This window comes from Hippocampus comes, unplaced genomic scaffold (genome assembly GCF_001891065.2).
Source record: "Hippocampus comes isolate QL1 unplaced genomic scaffold, H_comes_QL1_v1.1 scaffold157, whole genome shotgun sequence".
NCBI lineage: Eukaryota > Metazoa > Chordata > Actinopteri > Syngnathiformes > Syngnathidae > Hippocampus > Hippocampus comes.
The window spans coordinates 320,092-340,664 of NW_017805149.1; the positions used below are offsets into that span (position 1 = coordinate 320,092).

At 43.0% G+C, this 20,573-nt stretch overlaps 1 protein-coding gene across 6 annotated transcripts in view; it reads right to left on the minus strand.

Annotated features, from left to right (window-relative positions):
* Positions 1 to 20,571, minus strand: part of LOC109514752 (sodium channel protein type 2 subunit alpha-like) — a 31,098-nt gene extending 10,527 nt beyond the window's left edge. For 3 of the 6 annotated variants that reach the window (XM_019868114.1, XM_019868113.1, XM_019868112.1), the window contains exons 1-17: positions 20,357 to 20,570; positions 17,029 to 17,345; positions 16,049 to 16,167; positions 15,611 to 15,700; positions 14,645 to 14,773; positions 13,395 to 13,486; positions 12,002 to 12,295; positions 11,097 to 11,160; positions 10,822 to 10,963; positions 10,515 to 10,721; positions 9,509 to 9,787; positions 7,982 to 8,323; positions 6,994 to 7,108; positions 6,548 to 6,786; positions 6,300 to 6,473; positions 5,825 to 6,181; positions 3,227 to 3,757 (exon numbers count right to left, since the gene is read on the minus strand). In XM_019868114.1, coding sequence (XP_019723673.1) covers positions 3,227 to 3,757; positions 5,825 to 6,181; positions 6,300 to 6,473; positions 6,548 to 6,786; positions 6,994 to 7,108; positions 7,982 to 8,323; positions 9,509 to 9,787; positions 10,515 to 10,721; positions 10,822 to 10,963; positions 11,097 to 11,160; positions 12,002 to 12,295; positions 13,395 to 13,486; positions 14,645 to 14,773; positions 15,611 to 15,700; positions 16,049 to 16,167; positions 17,029 to 17,295 — 3,441 coding nt within the window. In that variant the 5' untranslated portion in view covers positions 17,296 to 17,345; positions 20,357 to 20,570. Of the gene's footprint in view, positions 1 to 3,226; positions 3,758 to 5,824; positions 6,182 to 6,299; positions 6,474 to 6,547; positions 6,787 to 6,993; positions 7,109 to 7,981; positions 8,324 to 9,508; positions 9,788 to 10,514; positions 10,722 to 10,821; positions 10,964 to 11,096; positions 11,161 to 12,001; positions 12,296 to 13,092; positions 13,185 to 13,394; positions 13,487 to 14,644; positions 14,774 to 15,610; positions 15,701 to 16,048; positions 16,168 to 17,028; positions 17,346 to 20,356 lie in introns of those variants that run through there. The other 3 variants (XM_019868117.1, XM_019868115.1, XM_019868116.1) reach the window with 3 other exon arrangements.
* Positions 20,572 to 20,573: the final 2 nt, after the last annotated feature.

Genomic DNA, 20,573 nt, shown 5'->3' on the forward strand with positions numbered 1-20,573 from the left:
TTTGTTTTTTTTGTTTTTTACCCACAGGTACAGATGACGACTGACAGAACCCTTTCTACGATGGAACTTTCCTGTACGACTGAGAGCCTCCACAAGCACAAAGGCTTTGGGCATGCTCGGTGTGCCAATCCCAGCTGTCTTTGGGCAGTGGGCGGGGACACCCTGAACTCGTCGCCGGGCCAAACGCAGTGGGAGCAAACCGGAGTACTGTACCCGGAGAAAACCTACGCAGGCACGGGGAGAACATGCACACTCCACACAGGAAGGCCGGGGGCGCAGAATCGAACCCATGACCAATGAGATGTGAGGAGGATATTCTAACCAAGCTTTGCCGCCATTAAAAAAAAAAAAAAAAGAAAATCATTCATTACTGACACCATAGACATCAATGACCTTATATAACCAAGTATGGGCTGTAAAATTCAGAATTGATCATCTGAGATGAAATCCTTACCCCAAACCCCAAGACTGAATGCCAAGCCCGACAAGAGAGGAAAATGAATGAAATCATTGTAAAATGAAAACCGACACCCTTCGGCAAAGGCATAATGATCAAGGGCTGGAGCGGGACTCATTTTCAGCCCTGGACTTTCACGGCTTTGACTGTCCCACTTTAGTTCAGGTTTTCATGAATAAATACAATTTTCCACTGATAGTATTTCTGTATCAATCTGAAATAATTTGCAAGATCGCGATCAGTGTTCATTTGAACAAGTACATAAATACTCCGAGTTGAAATGGACAAAAAGGGACCAAGGGGCAAATGTACGTAACACGGGATAAGACACTTTGCGCTACATTTAACAAGGCGGATTCATCAAACGCTGTTGAGCTAGCTAACACGGCACTGCCCGTTCGCACTCTTGATTTGAGACCTATTCACACCGTTTCCAGTGCACTACTACACAGATTGGCAAGATTGGCAACCTTCAGGTTTTAAAAGGCCATGTAAACACGCACAAAAACCCAAATATGATCGTATTTTTCAAAAACGCAGATATGAGCTCTGGGTGGGTGACCCCTTTTCTAACCTTTTCGACCCGAATATTTGGTCATGTAAACGCAAACAGGTTACTTTAACAAGGTCACATTGTTTACGGTTCTCAATTGAAATGAATACAGTATCCTTTGAATGGAACATTGGTTTGTTTTGTGTACATGCTCACTGCACAAGGAATCTTGGTCTTTTGAGTACAGAAAATATTTGTATGCGCGGCACGCAACTCGCCAGGAATACGCAAGCAGACAAATACACAAATACGGCGAAATTCAGACGCAGCACAGAACCACACTTTGGAAGCGATGGAGGAAACCAACCATTTGCGGTGAGTGACATAAATATAATATGTTTTACTGGCGGTAGAAAGAATTGACGTCTATTTACGTCACGTTGTCTGTGTGTCACTGTTTGTATTCACACTGTTTTGTGTATTTTGGGAGTTACGGTTTCAGATAAATGCAACTGGAGCCTGGGCAGGAAGCGCAATTACAGTGGATGCATGCTGGAGGAATTTGGTTTCCAATTGACTTTTTCGAAAGTCAAACAAGGTCATATTGTTTACGGTTCTCAATTGAAATGAATACAGTATTTTTTTCCCCCTTGGACGACTGCATGTAAATGTACTGAATAACACATCAACCTCTCTTGGAATTCTACAGATGAGTTATATAAGGTCAACTATGTTTATGATGTCCAAAAAAAAATCTATAAATTAATAAATCAGCAAATTGGTAATTAGGGTCATATATCAGAGCCATGATAAATTACAGCAAAAATCAATTCATTCATTAAAATGTTTTTTTGAGCCATGTTAAATTTCAACAAAAATCAATTCATTCATTAAAAAAAAACTTTTTTTTTTTTTTGCTCCCTCTTCCGATTATTCCTGTTTATCAATTGTTAGATGTCGACTAAATCCAGGGTCAAAACCAACCAATTAAGTGGGTAAAGAAAAGCTAAACCATCCACCGTGTGTTCGTGTACTGCTGAATAGGGACGAGTTGGGAATAAAGTAAAGTGGGTTGTGGGTGGTGCGGAGGGCAAGACCAGGCAAAGAACGAAAATGGGCAGTCATTAAGAGTATGAGGGAAAAAAAAAAGCCTTTTCTTAAATGACATTGGCAGTCCTCATGATGGGTGCTGATACAATAAAGTGGTCTTACAGTTCTTCTCTCACTGAAAACCTCGAGAGCGTCTGTGATATGGCTGCAGTAACAAATGGAGGGGGAATTAACACCGTAAGTCACGCACACCACAAGCCGGCATTCAACCTCGTGTCTGTGTTCGGGTTTGCGTTCGGATTTTCTGGCAGAAGAGACGGTACATAAACAGCGCACATCATTTGTCACGACAAATCTTCTCCGTGTTATTGCAGAATCCAACACCGGGAGCTATAAAAGAATGGTTAAAGTGGTAGGTGACATCCTCGGGACACGTTAGCACCAAGTGCAAGATGATGATTAGATTAAATGCGCCAAGTGGGGCGCAGAACCACCCCATTCAATCGATGGAACTGCAATGGAAAAAAAACCTTACAATGAGTGGCAATTTTGTACTTTGCGAATACACGTCACTGCCACCCGCAGGACGCAATGGTTCTTAAACTGCCATTATAGTTTCAATCAAAGCGGAATGGGATCTGGGAAATAAGGTGGCGACAAAATCTTATTTCATTTTACTTTTGAGTTGCAATTAGATTGCTTCTCGCCGGCATGGGGAGGCAGTGGAGCTCGCCCTTCAGATATTTCTCAATTCAAGTTGCAGCATCTGAGACGATTTACAACGACCTGCCCTTTGCTGGTCTGTTTTTCCAAGCAATCATCAAAGCGAATCCAAGTCGTCAGCTTTGTAGGCAGGAGCTCGTCTATAAATTTACAGCTCAAGTCCCGCTGCGGGCAAAGCTTGTTGATGCCCCCTTGAGCATGCCATGGAACCCGTCCAAAGTGTCATCTGCCCTTATCATGATCTAGCTTGCAGTTCATCGGAAGGGTGTGTACACTACGGTTCTAGCAACATACATCATCTGACTTTGCACCAACCTGTCAACAAACACAACGGTAGCACCATACAATATCTTACCATATTGTGAACGACGGGGGCTGATGAACGGGACGGTATTTGGGAACATCATTCATACGAAAAACGAAAATATTCTCGCCAAAGTCCACTTTTTAAAATGCAACACAGAAGAAAAGATCAAAACGGGAAGACGGCAGTGCAATCTTACCTCTTTGCTTTCCTCCACGTCTGAGGAATCGCTGGTCAAGTCCTCGGTGTTGAGGTTCTCAAAGTCTGACTCGCCCACGGCGATCGGCACCGTGACCGTCAGGCTCGGGTTGTGAATAAACGACATGTAGTGACAGTCGTCTATGGGGTACTTTTCGGTGCTGTCCGCGTCGACCATGCCCCCGACAACCAGGCCTCCGCCTGGACGCCCGTTGCCCTCAGCTGTAATGTACACCCCGCCGGGGTCTTTGCTCATTTCCACTGTCGTGTGATTCGTGATGCAGTTGCCTTTGCCGTTGCTGTGTAGTTCTTCCAGGGGTTTGCTCTCTTCATGCAGGCTGGAGCCCTTCCCGTCCCCACCAAAAATCAGGCTCTGCAAGAACTGTCGGACAGCGGATTTTAAAAAGGCGATGCCGCGCTGGATGCGGCCGACGGCAATTTGCAAGTTATTCATCTCGCTGTCGTCGTCAGTTGCCGCCAAGTTGTCGGCGCTGAATGAGCTCAGGAGCAGAGCCAAAAACAGGTTCAGAACCTAATAAGAACATGGGAAAAAAAAAGACAACATGAATGACCGAGCTAGATTATATTTTAACTATATACAAGTGGTACCTCAATTTATGAAATGAATTGGTTCTGGAAGAAATTTCTTAACTAGAAAATTTTGTAAGTAGAGACACATTTTCCATGTAAATGCCCTAATTCGTTCTTAGCCCCCACAAAATTCAGACATAAATGTTTCCTAAAGCATAAAAATGCATCAAAATATATAACAGATACATGTTACAATTAGATTATTGTACAATAAATGACAGTTGTGCATCATGTAAAAAACAAGGAATAAAGAATAAAAATGGTGGGCATCCTCATCATTTTTTGCCCTTTTTAGTCCATGTTCTCTCTCAGAAGTGTTTTTTGCCTGGCGTTTTAAAACCTCCATTATAATATAAAATACTGTAGGAAACACAGACCAATCGCAGGCACTGAAACTCTTCTCACAAGACCCGATCAAACGACATATTCACAGCACCTTTGCGAGTGGGTGTGCAAGGCAGCCAAGTGATGAGGTGTTAAAACAAAGCGACGCAGAAAAAGGGCATTCAAGCCATTTGCTGTTAATGCTTCAGATTGGTTGTTTCCAAGATATTTCTACAAATGCGGGCTATCAACAACTTGAAATGCTTTTTGTACTTCATGTTGCCCTGTGGTTTTCCACTGCACTGGCCTGCACTCGAGACTCTCGCCACATTTCAGACTCATCAAATGAGCCACACAGTGATGTCACTAGCGGGTAAAAATATAAGCAGCTCGCTCGCAGACACGTGGTCGGAGGCACTTCAAAATTCAAACATTTCCAGAAGAGCGATTCAAGTGAATTTTCCATGTGACCCTTGCAAACTAAAGAGTCCTCCCAGCTCAGTTGCATCATGGCAGAAAAAGGGCATTCAAGCCGTTTGCTGTTAATGTTTCAGATTGGTTGTTTCCAAGTTATTTTTTACAAATGCGGGCTATCAACAACGTGAAACGCTTTTTGTACTTCATGTTGCCCTGTGGTTTTCCACTACACTGGCCTGCACTGGAGACTCTCGCCACATTTCAGACTCATCAAATGAGCCACACAGTGATGTCACTAGCGGGTAAACATATAAGCAGCTCGCTCGCAGACACGTGGTCGGAGGCACTTCAAAATTCAAACATTTCCAGAAGAGCGATTCAAGTGAATTTTCCATGTGACCCTTGCAAACTAAAGAGTCCTCCCAGCTCAGTTGCATCATCAACAATCAATCATTTTTTAATACAGTTGTGCTTTGAGATACGAGTGACCCGATTGAGAAGTTTTTCGATGAGCCATCATTTGGCTTAATTAGTTTTTATTCTTTTTTTTTTCCTGTGACTTATGAGTGCTGTATGGTGGGAGTGAACTGAGCTCATGTTTCAACATGCAGCAGCAGTTTGCCATGTAATGAATAATTCGTAAAAAGAACCTTTAAGCTGATTAATGCAATTGAAGTTTTCAGTAAAAGATAAAGATAAAATGAGAACCAAACAACTTTGCCTTAGAAATGCCCCCGCTAGCTTAATGCTAACTCATATGGCAAACGCCACAGACAGGCTAACGAATAGCATCAATAGACATGTCGAGGTGCCCCTGACTTCAACAACAAAGTCCATCTCCTGTTTTTCAAAAAAACAGCTGTTCTCATCGCCAACCTTTCTCTTCATGGCCAGACAGGATAACGAATAGCATCCATAGACATGTCGAGGTGCTCCTGACTTCAACAACAATCAAAGTCCATCTCCTGTTTTTCAAAAAACCAGCTGTTCTCATCGCCAACCTTTCTCTTCATGGCCAGTTTTGAAAAAGACATGACTGGGACTGGGTGACAAGATCTTTTCCTTCCACTTGGCGTCACTTCAGAACTATGTTTCGCCGAAAGCTGTCATGAGCCTGAGCTATGGGAGGCCGTAAGTGACCACCTTCCTCCCCGCAACCACAAAACTCTCAGGGCAATGTCAGATTTAAAAAAAAAAAAAAGGAACATCCTTTGTCGGCATGCAGTAATGTGAAACAAAAAAAACAAAAAACAAAGGAGATGCATACCACCAAGTTTCCGATGACCATCACCATCATGAAGACAATTAGACACATTGTTGGTCCTGCTACCTCCATACAGTCCCACATGGTCTCGATCCACTCTCCACAAAGCACCCGGAACACGATGAGGAAGGAGTGGAAGAAATCGTGCATGTGCCAGCGCGGTAGCTGACAATCCTCATTTATGTTACACACAAACTCCTTGTAGCTCTTGCCAAAAAGTTGCATGCCCACCACAGCAAAGATGAAGACGATGATGGCGAGCACCAGGGTCAAGTTTCCCAGAGCCCCCACTGAGTTGCCGATGATCTTGATTAGCATGTTCAGAGTTGGCCAGGATTTAGCCAGTTTGAAGACCCTCAGCTGTTGTAAAATCGAGAGCAAAAATAGAAAAAAAAGTCGGCATTATTATTATTTTGACAGTCGAGATTGGTAGCTTGTTTTTTTTTAAATTACCGGTAAATATGACAGTGTCCCTTACCAGTCGGAAGGACCTGAGCACAGACAGGCCCTCTACGTTGGCCAAACCGAGCTCCATCAGACTCAGACTTACAATAATGCCGTCAAAAATGTTCCAGCCTTCCTGGAAGTAATAGTAAGGGTCCAGAGCGATGACCTTGAGGCACATCTCTGCCGTGAAAATGCCAGTGAACACCTATTTTTAAAAAAAAGGCGGAAAAAAACATTTTATACGTCAGTGGGCATCATTGTTCAAATGTTACCAGGTACCTGGTTTCCAACCGAAAGGACGTTGTTGAATTCTTTCGTCATCGGGTAATGCTCCATGGCCATAAAAAGGGTGTTGAGGACGATGCAAATTGTGATCGTCAGATCAACAAACGGGTCCATGACCACCATGTTGACAAACTCCTTAATTTTGAGCCAGGCGGGGCAACAATCCCAGATCAAACAAGTGTTGGCAAATCGATACCAGCAAGGGGGAAATTTTTGCCTCGACTCTTCAAGCTCTGAAAGGGAGACATTGAAATGGAATGAAAATCACAGGAGGCTGGGAGGGGACCCCAAGCAGTTGATGGTGATTATCTTTTGTCATCGATTCTTCTCTAGCTCATTAGATGTCCCTTGCCGATGCTTAAGCATATGAGATGTGAAGAGTGAGCCAAGTATGGGGCTTGGCCTTCGACTTTAAACCTGTTAAGGGAAAGAATTCTGACCTTCCATCGTGTTGGTGAGGATACTGGCCACACTCATGGCTCTTTGCCTGCCTCCTGGTCCATCTAAATAATCCACAGCGCGTTGCTTTCTCACTTCAGTGTCTGTTGTGGTACCCTACAGAAAAAAAAAGCACAATCCAAGTTATTGATGGAATACTGAACCATAGAGTCATGAGAAAACTACAATGTAGAGTCGATCAAGATGGCTGCCAATTTTCCATGAAGTAGATGTCCGACTAGGTTCACCCAAAGGTCAGACTGAGCAAAGCTGAGACAAATAGACTACAAGTCCCAGTACGCAGGTGCATGGTTAAAATTCATGACAGTACAAGAATACTGCACCAAAATGGCTCCACCTCTCACTAAAAAGTAACTAGCAAGATGGCCAGTTTGTTGGAAGGCAGCAGATTTAAAGTCACAAGAGAATGTTTAGCCACAGTGAACAATAGGTCCATGGTAATGTTCAATCGCTTCTAAAAAGAAATTTCTTTATGGCGCAAAGCAAGTTAGTTAGCTAGTTTGCTAATGGTGCTAATACAATTATATTGGGGCTTTTTTGTTGGGTTTTTTTTGGAGGGGGCGGGGGGAAACCAGTTACTCTTTTGGCTATTAATTTGTTCTTTTCTCAATCAAACACCTAACCGGCATGAAGCTTTGACCAGCTATTGGTATTGTGGCTTGACTTTCTTTGTAGGTTTTGTATGGAGGGATGACGTCGGATATTGTTGTTGTGTCTAACCTTGAATGTTGCCATTCTCTTTTTTTTCCCACTTTTATAAGCTTTAATCAAAATGTGAAAACAAAATGGCATACTATCTTGAAACTGAAAAGAAAAAAAAAACGTGACAAGTCATGCGGCAACAAGTCGAGTGTCATGAATACCAAGTCAAAGCAAAGTCAGTACGTCCAACTTGAATCAAATCTTGTGAGTCAGGTCCCCAGCTATTGCCAATTTATGCAAAAACGTTTAAATAAAGAATTGAGTCACCTCAGGCAGCAGGAGACCAACAGGAGAGTTAGGTACAGAGGTTCCTCCGACCAGCGAAACAACACCATTGCAGTCCACCGCGCAATGCATCTTGCCATTGGCAGGAAGCATCACACGAGGCACCCTGAGGCTCGTCTGGCTGATGGCGCTGCAGCGACGCTCCAGGCGACGTGGCAAGAACAGGGAGCCCCGGCGGCTGTCGCTCTCTTCGAAGGTGCTGTGCTCGTCGTCCGCAAAGTCGTTTTCTGAGCCCATGTCGCGTACTCGTCCGCGGAAGCTGAAGAGACTAGCTTGGCTGTTCCTCCGTGGTGAGAGGAGTGATCCGCGTACGCTGAGGAGAGACTATGAAACAAAGTTTCTGTGAGCTTTTGAAAGTACTTGCATGAGGACGAAGAGTATTTCACTTTTTCTTTTTTCTAATAAACACAACGGAACCTTGATTTAACGGACCCCAATTTAAAGGATTTCAGATACAATAGACAGAAAATAGCGCCCAGTCAACTCAAAAGGCCACTTTGCACAGTCGTTGTCATGATCGGTTAATTCCAGAATTGGCCCTTATTTACTGGTGCTGTGACACAATCAACAAACAGAGACTGGGACATGTATTTCCAGGCTGTGCCCCTGTTGTCACAGATATATATATACAGTCCGGAATAGATCCTGCTCATGGACGTGCCAAAGTGGCGGCCATATTGGCAGGGGCGATCCTCCCAATAAAGCAAGGTCTCAAACTTACGGGGGCCATTTGTGGCCCGCAGAATGATATTTTGCGGCCCCTAAGTTGACATCAAAGTTTAATGTACGTGTGCCTCCCGCCATACTTTTTTTTTTGTGTGTGTCATTGCCCTGAGGGGTTTGTGTTTTGTTTACTTTTTTTCATCACTTATTGGCTACCATCGCTCAGGCTCATGACATCTTTTGATGAAACATAATTTGAAGTGACACCAAGTGGAAGGAAAAGATCTCGTCCCCCAGTCCCAGTATGTCTTTTTCAAAAGGTGCCACGAAGAGAAAGGTTGTCAACCAATTTCCAGGAAAAAAAAGGGGATGGAATGTTGTTTTTGTTTTTTTGGGGTTTTTTTTTCGCACCTAGGCATCTTGAAATGTGTTGAATGTCTAGAGAAAATTCCAGTGCTCCAGAAATCAGACATTACTCCTCAACTAGACATGTTAAAGAGTATGCAAGGAACCAGGGAGAATAGAGAGCGATCCGTGTCATCAATTTTATCCACGTTGTAAAGAACCGCTAACGGTCTGAGCCCATATTAATGAAGATTGAGAAAACTGGACAAGTTGCACTTTTTTTTGTAATACTTTAACCATTTTGCTGCGGAATACTTAAGGCAGCCCAGACAGACCCAGACCTCCACATGAATTGAGTTTGAGACCCCTGCATTAAAGGCAATGGAAAGTATGGACAGTAGCTAAGCGATGCCGTGGGCACACAGGTCAAGAGGGGCCAAACGACTCATCCGCTACACAAGTAAAAGGTCATTATGTTTAAGGGTTAAAAAAAAAAAATACCTGATTGGGCGAGGAGCACCTCTTCTCATAGGAAAGTCGGTTCACATCCATGGAGAAGTGGAAGGATCTGTTGATGCTGTCCACAGTTACAGATTTATGGAACTTGTTGCATGCGCCCCTCTCCTCCTCCTCTTCCTCCTTCTGTTTCCTTTTCTTCCACCTGTTGCGTCGCTCTTTTGCACTTTTCGAACTGAGCTTGGATGTCACAGAGGACGACTCGGAGGTGGGGCCCCCCCTGCCGCTGTACTCGCCGCTCTCCGTGGCTGCTGCCGCGGCAACCTGTCGGCCAATCGGAAAACCAAACACAGTTGTCATGGCGACCATGGTGGCTGTCTGAAAGGCTTGCGCAAATGAGTATGAGGAGAAAGCCTGCCAGCTGAAAGCAGTCATGGCAGCGCTGACAAATCAGCGTCTGCTCTCAGAATCTTTGTGTTATTTGTTGGTTGCAAAATACATTTTTTTAATTTACTCGGGTAGAACCATATCGCCCGCAGACTCATTTGAGCTCTTTGGCTCTAATCTGTTGATATTTGATGTCTTTCATGGTTGTTATCGTATTTTAGGTGTCACTTGAGGAAGCTGGTGTCGGAAGATGATTTTGGAGACGCTGGAGTGACATTTTCTTGAGCAGTGTGCCGCTGCTGGTGTTTGCTCTCGTGATAGATGCTCGCGTGGCTGAAAAATAATACTGTGCGATTCCGAATATAATCATTTCCAACGAAATTTAAATGTTCTCATATCCTGGGTTTCGTTTAGAATGGCTTGGGATTTTTTTTTTCAATTCTCATTGAAATTAAAATCATATATCAAAGTATTTTTTTTCGAAATGAGACAATTTATACACAATAGTCCAATCACTCAAACTATATGCTCAACATCATCCATGTTCTCTTCTCCTTTTATGTATGTATTTCTTCCATTCCTCTCACAGTAAATAATAATAATGGAGTTCGATGCCCAACGACACATCCACATCTCAATTTTAAAAAGCTAAACATGTTCTTGCCTGTGCTTCCTCCTGCTGCCGTTTCAGCTGCTCCAGCATGGCTTGGAACTCCTCCTCTTTTTGTTGAGCCTCTTCTATGGTGGCCTGATTCTGCTCATCATAAGCCATGGCCACAACAGCCAAGATCAGATTGACAAGGTAGAAGGAACCCAGGAAGATCACCAAAACGAAGAAGACCATGTAGGGCTTCCCTGCCGCACGCAAAGTCTAATGGACCCAAGATTATAACGATCACAATAACGCAATCGTTTTGGAAATCACCGCAACAACACGTCACGAGGGTGCAAGCCACAGATACAATACAAACCTGCTGATAGAGGTTTTCCCAGTAGTCCTGGGTCATCAATCGGAATAGTGACAGGAAAGCCCAACTGAAAGTGTCAAAACTTGTGTATCCGTAGTTTGGATTCAGGCCCGCTTTGATGCAAACGAAGCCTTCTGGGCAAAGCCTGTCACACAATGATGATTTCAGTTCATTTGGAATTCGTCGGCATTTTGATTTGGGAATCGCAGGTTTGGCAACCACATGTTAGCAAACTTTCGTCTCTCAGAGCTTGTTCGGTAAAAGTAAAAAGTCCTTACCCAGCCCCGGTGCCATTTCCACAAAGCAGAGCATCCCTGCTCCCGGGGAGGTAATAGTAATTGTCTAAAAGAGAAGACAGCATAAATGTTAAAGCTTTGATTTCACCACTTTTTGCCACTCTTAAACGGGCCTTCGGTGATCTGGAAAGTCAAGTCGTTTGAAGGGGACACACACTTCGGTCAAAAGCAAGGATTGAAATCACTTTTTTTTTCTTTGAGGAGCGATTTTGCTCATCAATTTTTGTTTTTTTACTCAATGGATGGAAATAAAACATGTTTTAAAAAAAATATGATTCAGTAAATAATGACCAAAATAATCAACAGATTAATTGAAACTTAAAATAACCTTTAGTTGCAGCCCGAAACCTAGATCCAACTGTACTTTTTGATTGCGGAGTTAACTGGTCTGAAAGTTTTAATTTATTTGCTCTTATGTAGATAATGTCATTCTGTTCTTCTCCCAATTCCAGCGACATGCGATGAATGACAGGCAGAAAAATCGAATTTCGATAGATGGCCGAATTAACCAATTAACAAACAAGCTTTCCATCCACCTATTCATATACAACAGAATAACAGCTTTGTGCTCATCTAAACAGGTCCTAACATTGCATTTTGCAAAATTGTATGTAAAATGGGATGAGATCGTCATCATTATATTAGTTGTCGTGCTGTGGACATTTTCTCTGACACTTTCTTTGGGTGGCGTTCTGTGAGGTTTTTCCAAAGTAAAAGATCTGCCTTAATTGGCTCATAAAGTGATTTTTTGTTTCACTGTTTCACACTGTGTCAGACTTTAAATTTGGTGGTTGTGAAGTAAGGATTTTCTTTCAGTAAGGATTATCTGACTCGGTAAGCTCATTTGAACCCACATGCAGCACATCGTCCCTCGTTACTTAGCTTACCGCTATCGCTGATGTACTTGGTCCAGTTGAAGCTGCTCTCTGTGCTGTTCAGGAAAGTGTCGTTGACCTCTGCGAGGCTGCTATTGAAAAGAAACATGTCGGCGGCCAAAGTGCTGCTGCTGCTGTTGGTGTCGTTGCCAATGTTGGGCAAGCGCACGCACTTCTGCCTCAGATTGCCCATGAAGAGCTGCAGGCCAATGAGAGCAAAGACGCTGAGGCAGAACACCGTCAGGATCATAACGTCCGACAGCTTTTTAACTGACTGGATCAATGCGCCGACGATTGTCTTCAAGCCTGAGTGAGAGACAGGGGAAAGGGGTCGTGGGACATGGCGCAAGGAGAAACCATTACTACCTGGCACAAATCATCTGAAGCCTGGAAGACAAGACGAAAAAATAAAACACAAAATTGAGGAAAAGAAACGTCTATTTTCTGAGGTGAGACTATGGGGGAATAAATAGGTTGTGTTCTTCCAAATTTATTCTAGCAGCAAAAATGTTGTGACACTGCCAAAGCTCATCAAACAATCCTGTTAAAAAATTCTTTGTAAACTAATACAGTACTTCATGTTTTTATGGGGGGGGGGGGCAGTGGCATGGCTGTGGATTTAATCATATGTAATTACCTGTAAGTTTCTTATTGATTTTCTCAATGAAAAGTGCTTTGAACTATCACTCACAACAGAACAGAACATGCCTCAAACAGGAATTATGCACACGACACACACAAACGCACACACATTTAGTTTTGCCACCAGAAAATCTTCCTTTGCAATGTCTCATGCAGAACGGAAAAAGCACAAAGTCCACAGGTGGCTCTCAAGGCAAAAATGGATTTCAAAGAAACAATTCTGCTTTTCTACTTGTCTAAAAGCGAGGAATCCTGGAAATCTATGCAGATTGGAACCAGATTCCATCTTTTTTTTTTTTTGTTGTTTTGTTTTTTTGAAGGCAACATGAAGGATGGCAAAACGGTGCTGTCAGGCTTGGCTGCAGTGCAGATGAGCTCAAAAGTGAGTGGATGTTGCCAAAAACGCCACTTATAGCAGTGAGCATTTCATTCGCCCCTTTTGGCCTTGATGGTGTGCTCACCTGGGATGACCGATATAGTTTTCAGGGCCCGCAGAACCCTGAAGGTTCGCAGTGCTGATACATTGCCCAGGTCCACAAACTCTGTGACATATCTGTAAGGGAGGAGGTAGCGAGGCAGGGGAGGGGAAGGGGTAGCGGGGGTATGGGGAGTTGCGAGGTGTTTTCGGGATGCACACGTTCACGCGCACACAACGCAGACAGCCGCGCCCAAAGCACAACGACGCAAAAGGGGGAGGGGTCGTGGAAAAGGGGAGGGAGTGGCAAATGGTCACGCACAGGAGGATAAATTCGGGCAGGCTTACCTGGTATCACTGAGATAGTTTTCAAAGCTCTCAATACTCTGAATGTGCGCAGAGCTGAAACATTGCCTAGGTTTATAAACTCTGTTATATACCTGCAGATATTAAATGCACAGTTATCACATAGCATCGCTCAAATATCAGCACAAACACACACGACGGGCATTCCAGGAAATAAAAGACCACTCTCAAATAAGTAAGCCTTCATGTATACTGACAGTAGCAAAAAATTAAAAAGATTCCATCGTGCCTCAATTATGAGTCGCTACAGTAAAGTAGCAACTCATGGCGATTAAAATCTGATCTGTTCAAGCGCACACTCTGATCCCGCCAGAAATGCAACGCAATCAATGCCTACGCCGCAGCCTTCAAGCTGAAGGCAATCGGCCTGGCCATTGAGCTCCTGAGCTTGGGGGAAATGAATCAAGGATGTCGGAAGAAGGAGCGTGGAGGATGACATTGAATACATGTGACTATCCAAGGATTGGACCTTAGGGCGCAAGCAGAATTGCATAAGTTTTGGTCAGGTGATATGACCAGATATTTAACCCTGGGAAGTAAATTCTCACCAAGAAACTTCTTTTCATCACTGTTTTTGTGAAGGTGTGGGCTTGAGCTTTCATGGCTGATTCCAGAAGGGGCTGACGAGTCTTCTAGTCTGAACTGATGATGTAATTCATGATGGTAGCATACAACAGAATTAATTCTGAAGTCTGCAAAAGCATTTTTTAACAACAGAAAAATTCCCTCAAACTAATCGGGAGAAGCTGCATCATACGACAAGAAAAAAAAAAACCTCTGCCAATAGATAAAAGGACTTAATGGGGGGGGGGGGTTGAAGGAATTCGACTCGCCAAGTCAATCACCAGACCTCAACCCAACAGAACATGTATTTCAACTCCTGAAGAGGAGACTCAAGAGAGAAACCCACATCAAGAACTGAAAGAGACCGCAATAAAGGCCTGGAAAAGCATTTCAAATGAGGAATTTAACCGTCTGGTGAAGTCAGTGGGTTGCAAGCTTGTTGCAGTTATTGCAAATAAAGGTTATGCCACCAAATATGAATGCTTGTTCCTATACTTTTGCTCACTTGTAGTCAAGTGGGTGGCTTCAAAAAAAAGGTGCTCTATCCTGAGTTTCTAAACACATCTAGATCAAAATAGCATGAAATAAAAGATGGACTTCTGAACTTTTGTCTTATACGCATTTTTTGATCTGAAAGTCGAAGGGTGAAAGTGGGCCGAAATACTTACGCCATTAGGATCACACTAAAGTCTAGCCAGTTCCAAGGGTCGCGCAGAAAAGTGAACTTCCCCATGCAGAAGCCTCTGGCCAGGATCTTTATGAGGGACTCAAAAGTGTAAATCCCTGTGAATGTGTATCTGGCGAATAAGCAACAATGACAAAAATCGTATTAAAGACAGACTGCGGTAGCTAAATGATTTAGCATTAGTTTATCTGTCTTGTCAAGTTTACGTTATTTGTGATCAAACATGCTTTGGCTTTTGTTACCGTCACGAGCAAAGGCAATGCGAGGGAGGGTTACCGTACGACTAAAGTGTTTAAAGAAATTGAGCAAATGATTCAAATGGACAGCATTTCCATTTGCGGAAGTAAACTAATTCGAAGTTGTGTCTCAAAATTGACATGTAAATTCCAGGAAATAAAATCTCATCTCCTATTTATCTTTTGACCCAATGTTTTCACTATACAGCAAAAAAATATAAAGGAATTGAATGCGCCAGTCAAACCGCCCCACCACAGAAACGCCAGTTGTGCCGCGGCCAGGGGGGGTGCTTGTAAAACATATTAAAGAATAACGCATTCAATGAATTGATTTCTACTATGATTATTTTAGAGGATGCACGCTGATGTCATAGTATAATGAATGAAATTCAAAGATATCCACCAGAATCTGTCTGCCTGCGCCGAGATCAAACCCACCAAAATCTCGATACATCACCTGCGCCACAACTTAGACCTGTTTTCTTCTGCTATAACGTCTAGTCTACTCTCTGCCACTAAATTGTCAGTGTTAGTGCACCGGGCAATGTAATAAAAAATTTCTGCCAAATTCCCATACACGGTATATTAGACTTGCCCCGGGACAAAAAAGATGTGCCTGTTTCTATGACGAGCGTATCTACGAAAGCGCGAAAATTTCATTTATGAGAACAGAGAAACAATGACTCAATTGGAAAGAGAGAAAAGGGACTTACTCTACATTCTTGGCCCATTCCGGAGGGTTACTTAGGGTCATGAAAGCACAGTTGGTTAGGATGGTGAACATGATCAACATGCTGAACATCGTTGAAACACAAGAGTCAAGGAACACAATGGAAAACATGAGTCGTGTGTGTCTTAACCTCCATGGCAGAGGCTCCCCGTCGAACCCCCGAGACCGATTCACCGAACCCCTAGGGTTCGATCGAACCCAGGTTAAGAACCACTGATATACAGTTTCCTCATCACTTGCATTTAAATGCACAGTGACTGTAAAATCCTGATACGCCGAAGCCAGTCACGTTTTGACATTCAAAAGAGCTCAATCTCATTTTACAATGTATCCTTAATTATATAGCGCTTCCACAACAGCTTGTCTGATCAACACTTCAATCTATATGAAACACTGTCAATAACACACTTGAAAAGGATATGAGTGGACTAAAACTCTAATAGCTATCCTCCGAAGCGGGTTGAAGGGACTTAAAATATACAAGGCATGAGTGGCGTTGAAACGGAAGATTGCCTTCCCACGATTCAGTACTATGAAGGTCTGAATAGGAGACAAAAAGTAGTGAAGACATTGAATTTCGTTATGTACGTTCGGTCTTGAACTGGACAGTGATTTTAAAAAGCACCGGCAAATTGGTGCCGTTGTGGAATCCAGCTTCTTAGGCAGCTTGCTCAAGTAAAGCCTCTTCTTGCTCAAGAGCACTTTGAAACAGTCATTCATGCCTTCGTCACGTCTCAGGCGGGTTACTGTAATTCGCTTTACTTTGGAGTCAGACGATCCTCCATGAAGCGTCTCCAGGTGGTCCAGAATGCTGCTGCTGCTGCTGCTGGTATCGTGACTGGTACTCGTAAGAGGGAGCACATAACCCCTACTCTGGCATCCTTTCACCGGCTCATTTTAGAGTTCTTTTTAACATTCTATTATTTGATTCAAATCGTTAACTGTCCTCGCCCTACCTTACCTCTCTGAGCTCCTCCGCACCTGCCCGGTGCCTCAGGTCTGCGGACTAGACATTATTAGAGGTACCGAGAACTAAGCGGAGGGTCAGAGGGAATCAAGCCTTTTCCATTGGTGGTCCCTCTCTTTGGAATGACCTCCTGCTGAAGGTTAGGGAAGTGTTTTGGGGTCATAGTTTCAAGGTTTGAGTGATTTGATATCTGCAATTCTAATCATTTTTAGGGAGGCATTAATTACTCACAGTTTTTCATTATTCATGGAATGGCCCAGTCCCCTTTCCCCTGTGAGGTTTACCGTACTCCAAATTGGATGCCATTTGGGGCATTCACACAGTGTTTCAAGGTGCCACTGCACTCGTTTTTATCAAATTTCAACTACATCCATTCCCCAGCCCCTGAACAGAAACTAGCGGGTCAGATAATTTCGTGATTGATTCCAACAGACCTTCTGATTGCTGTAATAGCTGTCCAAATCCTCCAGAGGAGTGGACACCAAACCGGGAGGAATGTCACCATAGATGAAAGGGAGTGATTTTCCAGCCTCCAAGTCACTGTTGGGCTTGGGCCCGTTTTCATCGTCGCAGTCGCTGCGACGATCTCCCCGCGGTCTCCGAGCCTCTTCCTCGGCGATGCACCTTTCAATGGCGGCCAGAGACTCCGGGACAAAGGGGCGAAAGCTGTCAGGGCCAGGCGGTACCAGCAACTGGGCCATTTTGTCATCCTGCTCCTTTAGGGCGAGAGTAGCTCAGTTGGATTAGGGAGCTGCAACACAAAAGGAAATGAAGGGTTATCAGTTGGGTTGTGCGATATCATACCGTACATGCTACATAAAATTGCACATTCCAATTCTGATGATGTTGACTGGCACATACTGTATGTTCCGTTGTGTGTTGTGTGCGGCAAAAAAAAAAATAAAAAATAAAAAATAATCACAGTGGAATTTACACCGATCTTGCCAAAATAATTCCCCTGATATGGTCTGTTTCTTCCCAACAATTCAAGTCAACAGTCACTTTTTTTGACTAGAGTGGTCAGAAATGTCTTTCCATTAAAAATTGCCAAGTTTCAAACACTGACTGATTCCAAAAATGCACACACAATCCTTTATAAAAAGCAAACGGCGCTAGTTAAGTGAGATGGCCACGGACGTGGCAAAGTACACATCAAGACTCAAATACAGTATATGTAAATGGAGGGATTTAACCTGACGTGCGTCACAGACGGGCTTCCGCCTTCTGTGCGGCATCTGTGCGCAGCCTACCAGACACCCAGACCGTCTTATTAAGACGTGACAGGCACGACATGATAGCCCCTTGTGTGCAGTGCTGTGCTGATGAATGAAAGAAGCGACGTCATGCATGTACTCTTCTAACTCAAAAGTTTGAGGTTGTGAAGTCCTTTGTGGAAGAATTGCTGTTGTCACATTGGCATTCAAAGCAGAGTTTTTCTCAAGGCGTGTGAGGAGATGTGAGTAAAGAATTCAGAAAATGGACTGTTTTAAGTCTGCTGGGTTTAGGTGGGAGGGGAAAAAGTGACGACAGTAGTTTTACAGGTCCAATTGGATGGGCACAGATTCAAATGACATCATAAAAAAGTAGTAATTGTGGTCATTGATGATATGCTGGAGCAGTCATGCGTACCGACCGTGCTGTGGTCGCTCATAGGGTGTTCCCCAGTAAATTATCCAATTTCACTTAATTGGTCTTGGAATTACTAGACATTTACTACAAATAATGTATCTTTGTTGTGTGTAGTTTGACTAGCTATGCCAGCATCTTGTAGTGACAAGCAGAACAATTGAATGCTATTCCAATGCATGGCAAAAGGTACCATGAACCTGTATATCCACCTGTTGCCATTCAAAAGACAAAATAATAGCTTTGTGTTCATCTAAATCAATGATTAAATTTGGTTGATGTAATTTCAGTCAAGAACTGCAAATACTTTTTGTGATTGTTTTTTCTAATGAAAAATATGTGTCTCTTTTATGAAAGTTTCAGAAGATGGTCTCTACTTACTTGAGGTCATATGTCCCTTGGCCCCATAGTTCACTTTATTTGCAAAAATATTCATGAATATTTTGGTCTCTGAATGTTGTTTTCTGAGTCTCCTGGTTACTAGAAGAGATTTATACAATGGAATTAACAAGAACAACTGCTCTGAGATGAATTGAAGAAGTCAAACCAAGATGAGCAATTTGTTGGTCAATTTGTACAATAAAATTAGTCGGAATCAGAACTGCAACGGCAGCACTGTTATTGGCTGGTTAGCACATCCGCCTCACAGCACAGAGGTTGTATGTTTGATTCCGGGTTTGATTAAATTAACAGGTCATGCTTGATTAAGAATAAAAAAAAAATGCAATTTAACAGTATAAAACAGTTTTATGTCAAGCGGTGGAGAGGAAACATCTTATTCCTATTTCCATGATTTATTAAATAGCAGATTTAATTCCTAAACTGGTGTGTACCGTAAAATGCAGCAACCCTAATGTCATGTACTGTAATCCAAAATAAAGTAGTACTGTATACTGTTAAAAAAATAACAGTAGATGTGGTGTAACATGAACACAGCACGCACTGTTATCCTGTGGTAATCTGATGTGATTCAAAATAGAGTACATTGAAAAAAAGATGCTGAATTTACTGAATTTCATTTCATCAAGTGCTTAAGTGTAGCAAATTTCCTATTAATATATTAAGTGGCTACATTTCAAGCAAGCACTTCTACACCAATCCTTGCAAATCACAATGTGCCCTCACGTGAGCCATTTGTAAAAGTGGCCCTCGGGCATGCGGGTTTTAACTAGTCCCTGTGGGTACAGTGTTGGTGACCACTAGCTTGAATTTGATTGCCATCATTTTTGCCCCTTTCGCATTTAACCTTTTCTTTACGACCAAGCCATAAAACCAACTGAGGCTTTGAAGTCAACAATTAGTGGCAAACACAGAGGTCCAAATCCAGGCCCGGAAACCACATGTCGTTCAACGCCAAGCCTACCTAAACCACGGAGTGGTATAACGAACCACGAACAAGTCAAAACAAGTAAACACAAAACCACCGCATGAACAATAAGAGCGGCACATGTGACAATTCTATATTTGAAGATGCTTTCGCGAGTGGAACTCTGAAAGGAGTCTGGGCGTGTCCTTGCCAGATGTGGGTCTATTTGCCCACAATCCATCTCTAAAAGGGAGCGGCCACTTGTCGGAAAACAGGCTAATGCCTTTTATTTTAAATGAATAACAATACCAGCAGTCCCAAGGTCATTGAAATGGTTCTGTCTCAACGTTTTATTTCGACCTGACGCAATGGTGGCTGGCAGGATGGCTAATATAGGAAGCCCGGTGTTATTTTTCGTCCATTTTGTATTCGCCAATGATCCAATATTATCCTCTATTTATTTACACCTCGCCAAGAGAAGACAAAATGGATGAGTCATGATTGCTTGCATATATTAGAGAACCGTGCTTTGAAAGTGATTTTTCTAGTTTTGTTTTGTTTGTCTGACTTGAGGACTCATCACGCGCATAATTGTCACACGCACAACAGGTTGACGTTAGATTTCACACATTAAGGCAGTTTCATAAAATACCAAACATCATGGAGCTCTCTGACAGGCTTAAATTTTAAATGACTACCTTAATGACTGACGTGTATAATTTCAAGATTAAGCTGTTATTTACACCTGGCGACTATAAGGGACGATTTCTAATGTTCTACTTGACAAGTCGAAGGTGTCACACGTCAAGGAGAAGATGACAGGTACTCACCATCATTACTACGACGTTCCGCAAGTGGCCCCTAAGGAAAAATCCCGGCTCATATTTCGCTTTTTCTTAAAACCGGATTGATGGACAGGACAAAATAGACAAATGAAACACATTTCGAAATCTTATCTCAAAAAAGAGACGAATGTCTTGTCTCTCGTCAGAAGCGGGCGTTAGTGTCTTTCAAGGCCTTCTCAACGAATTTTGCTCGCTTCCTGTC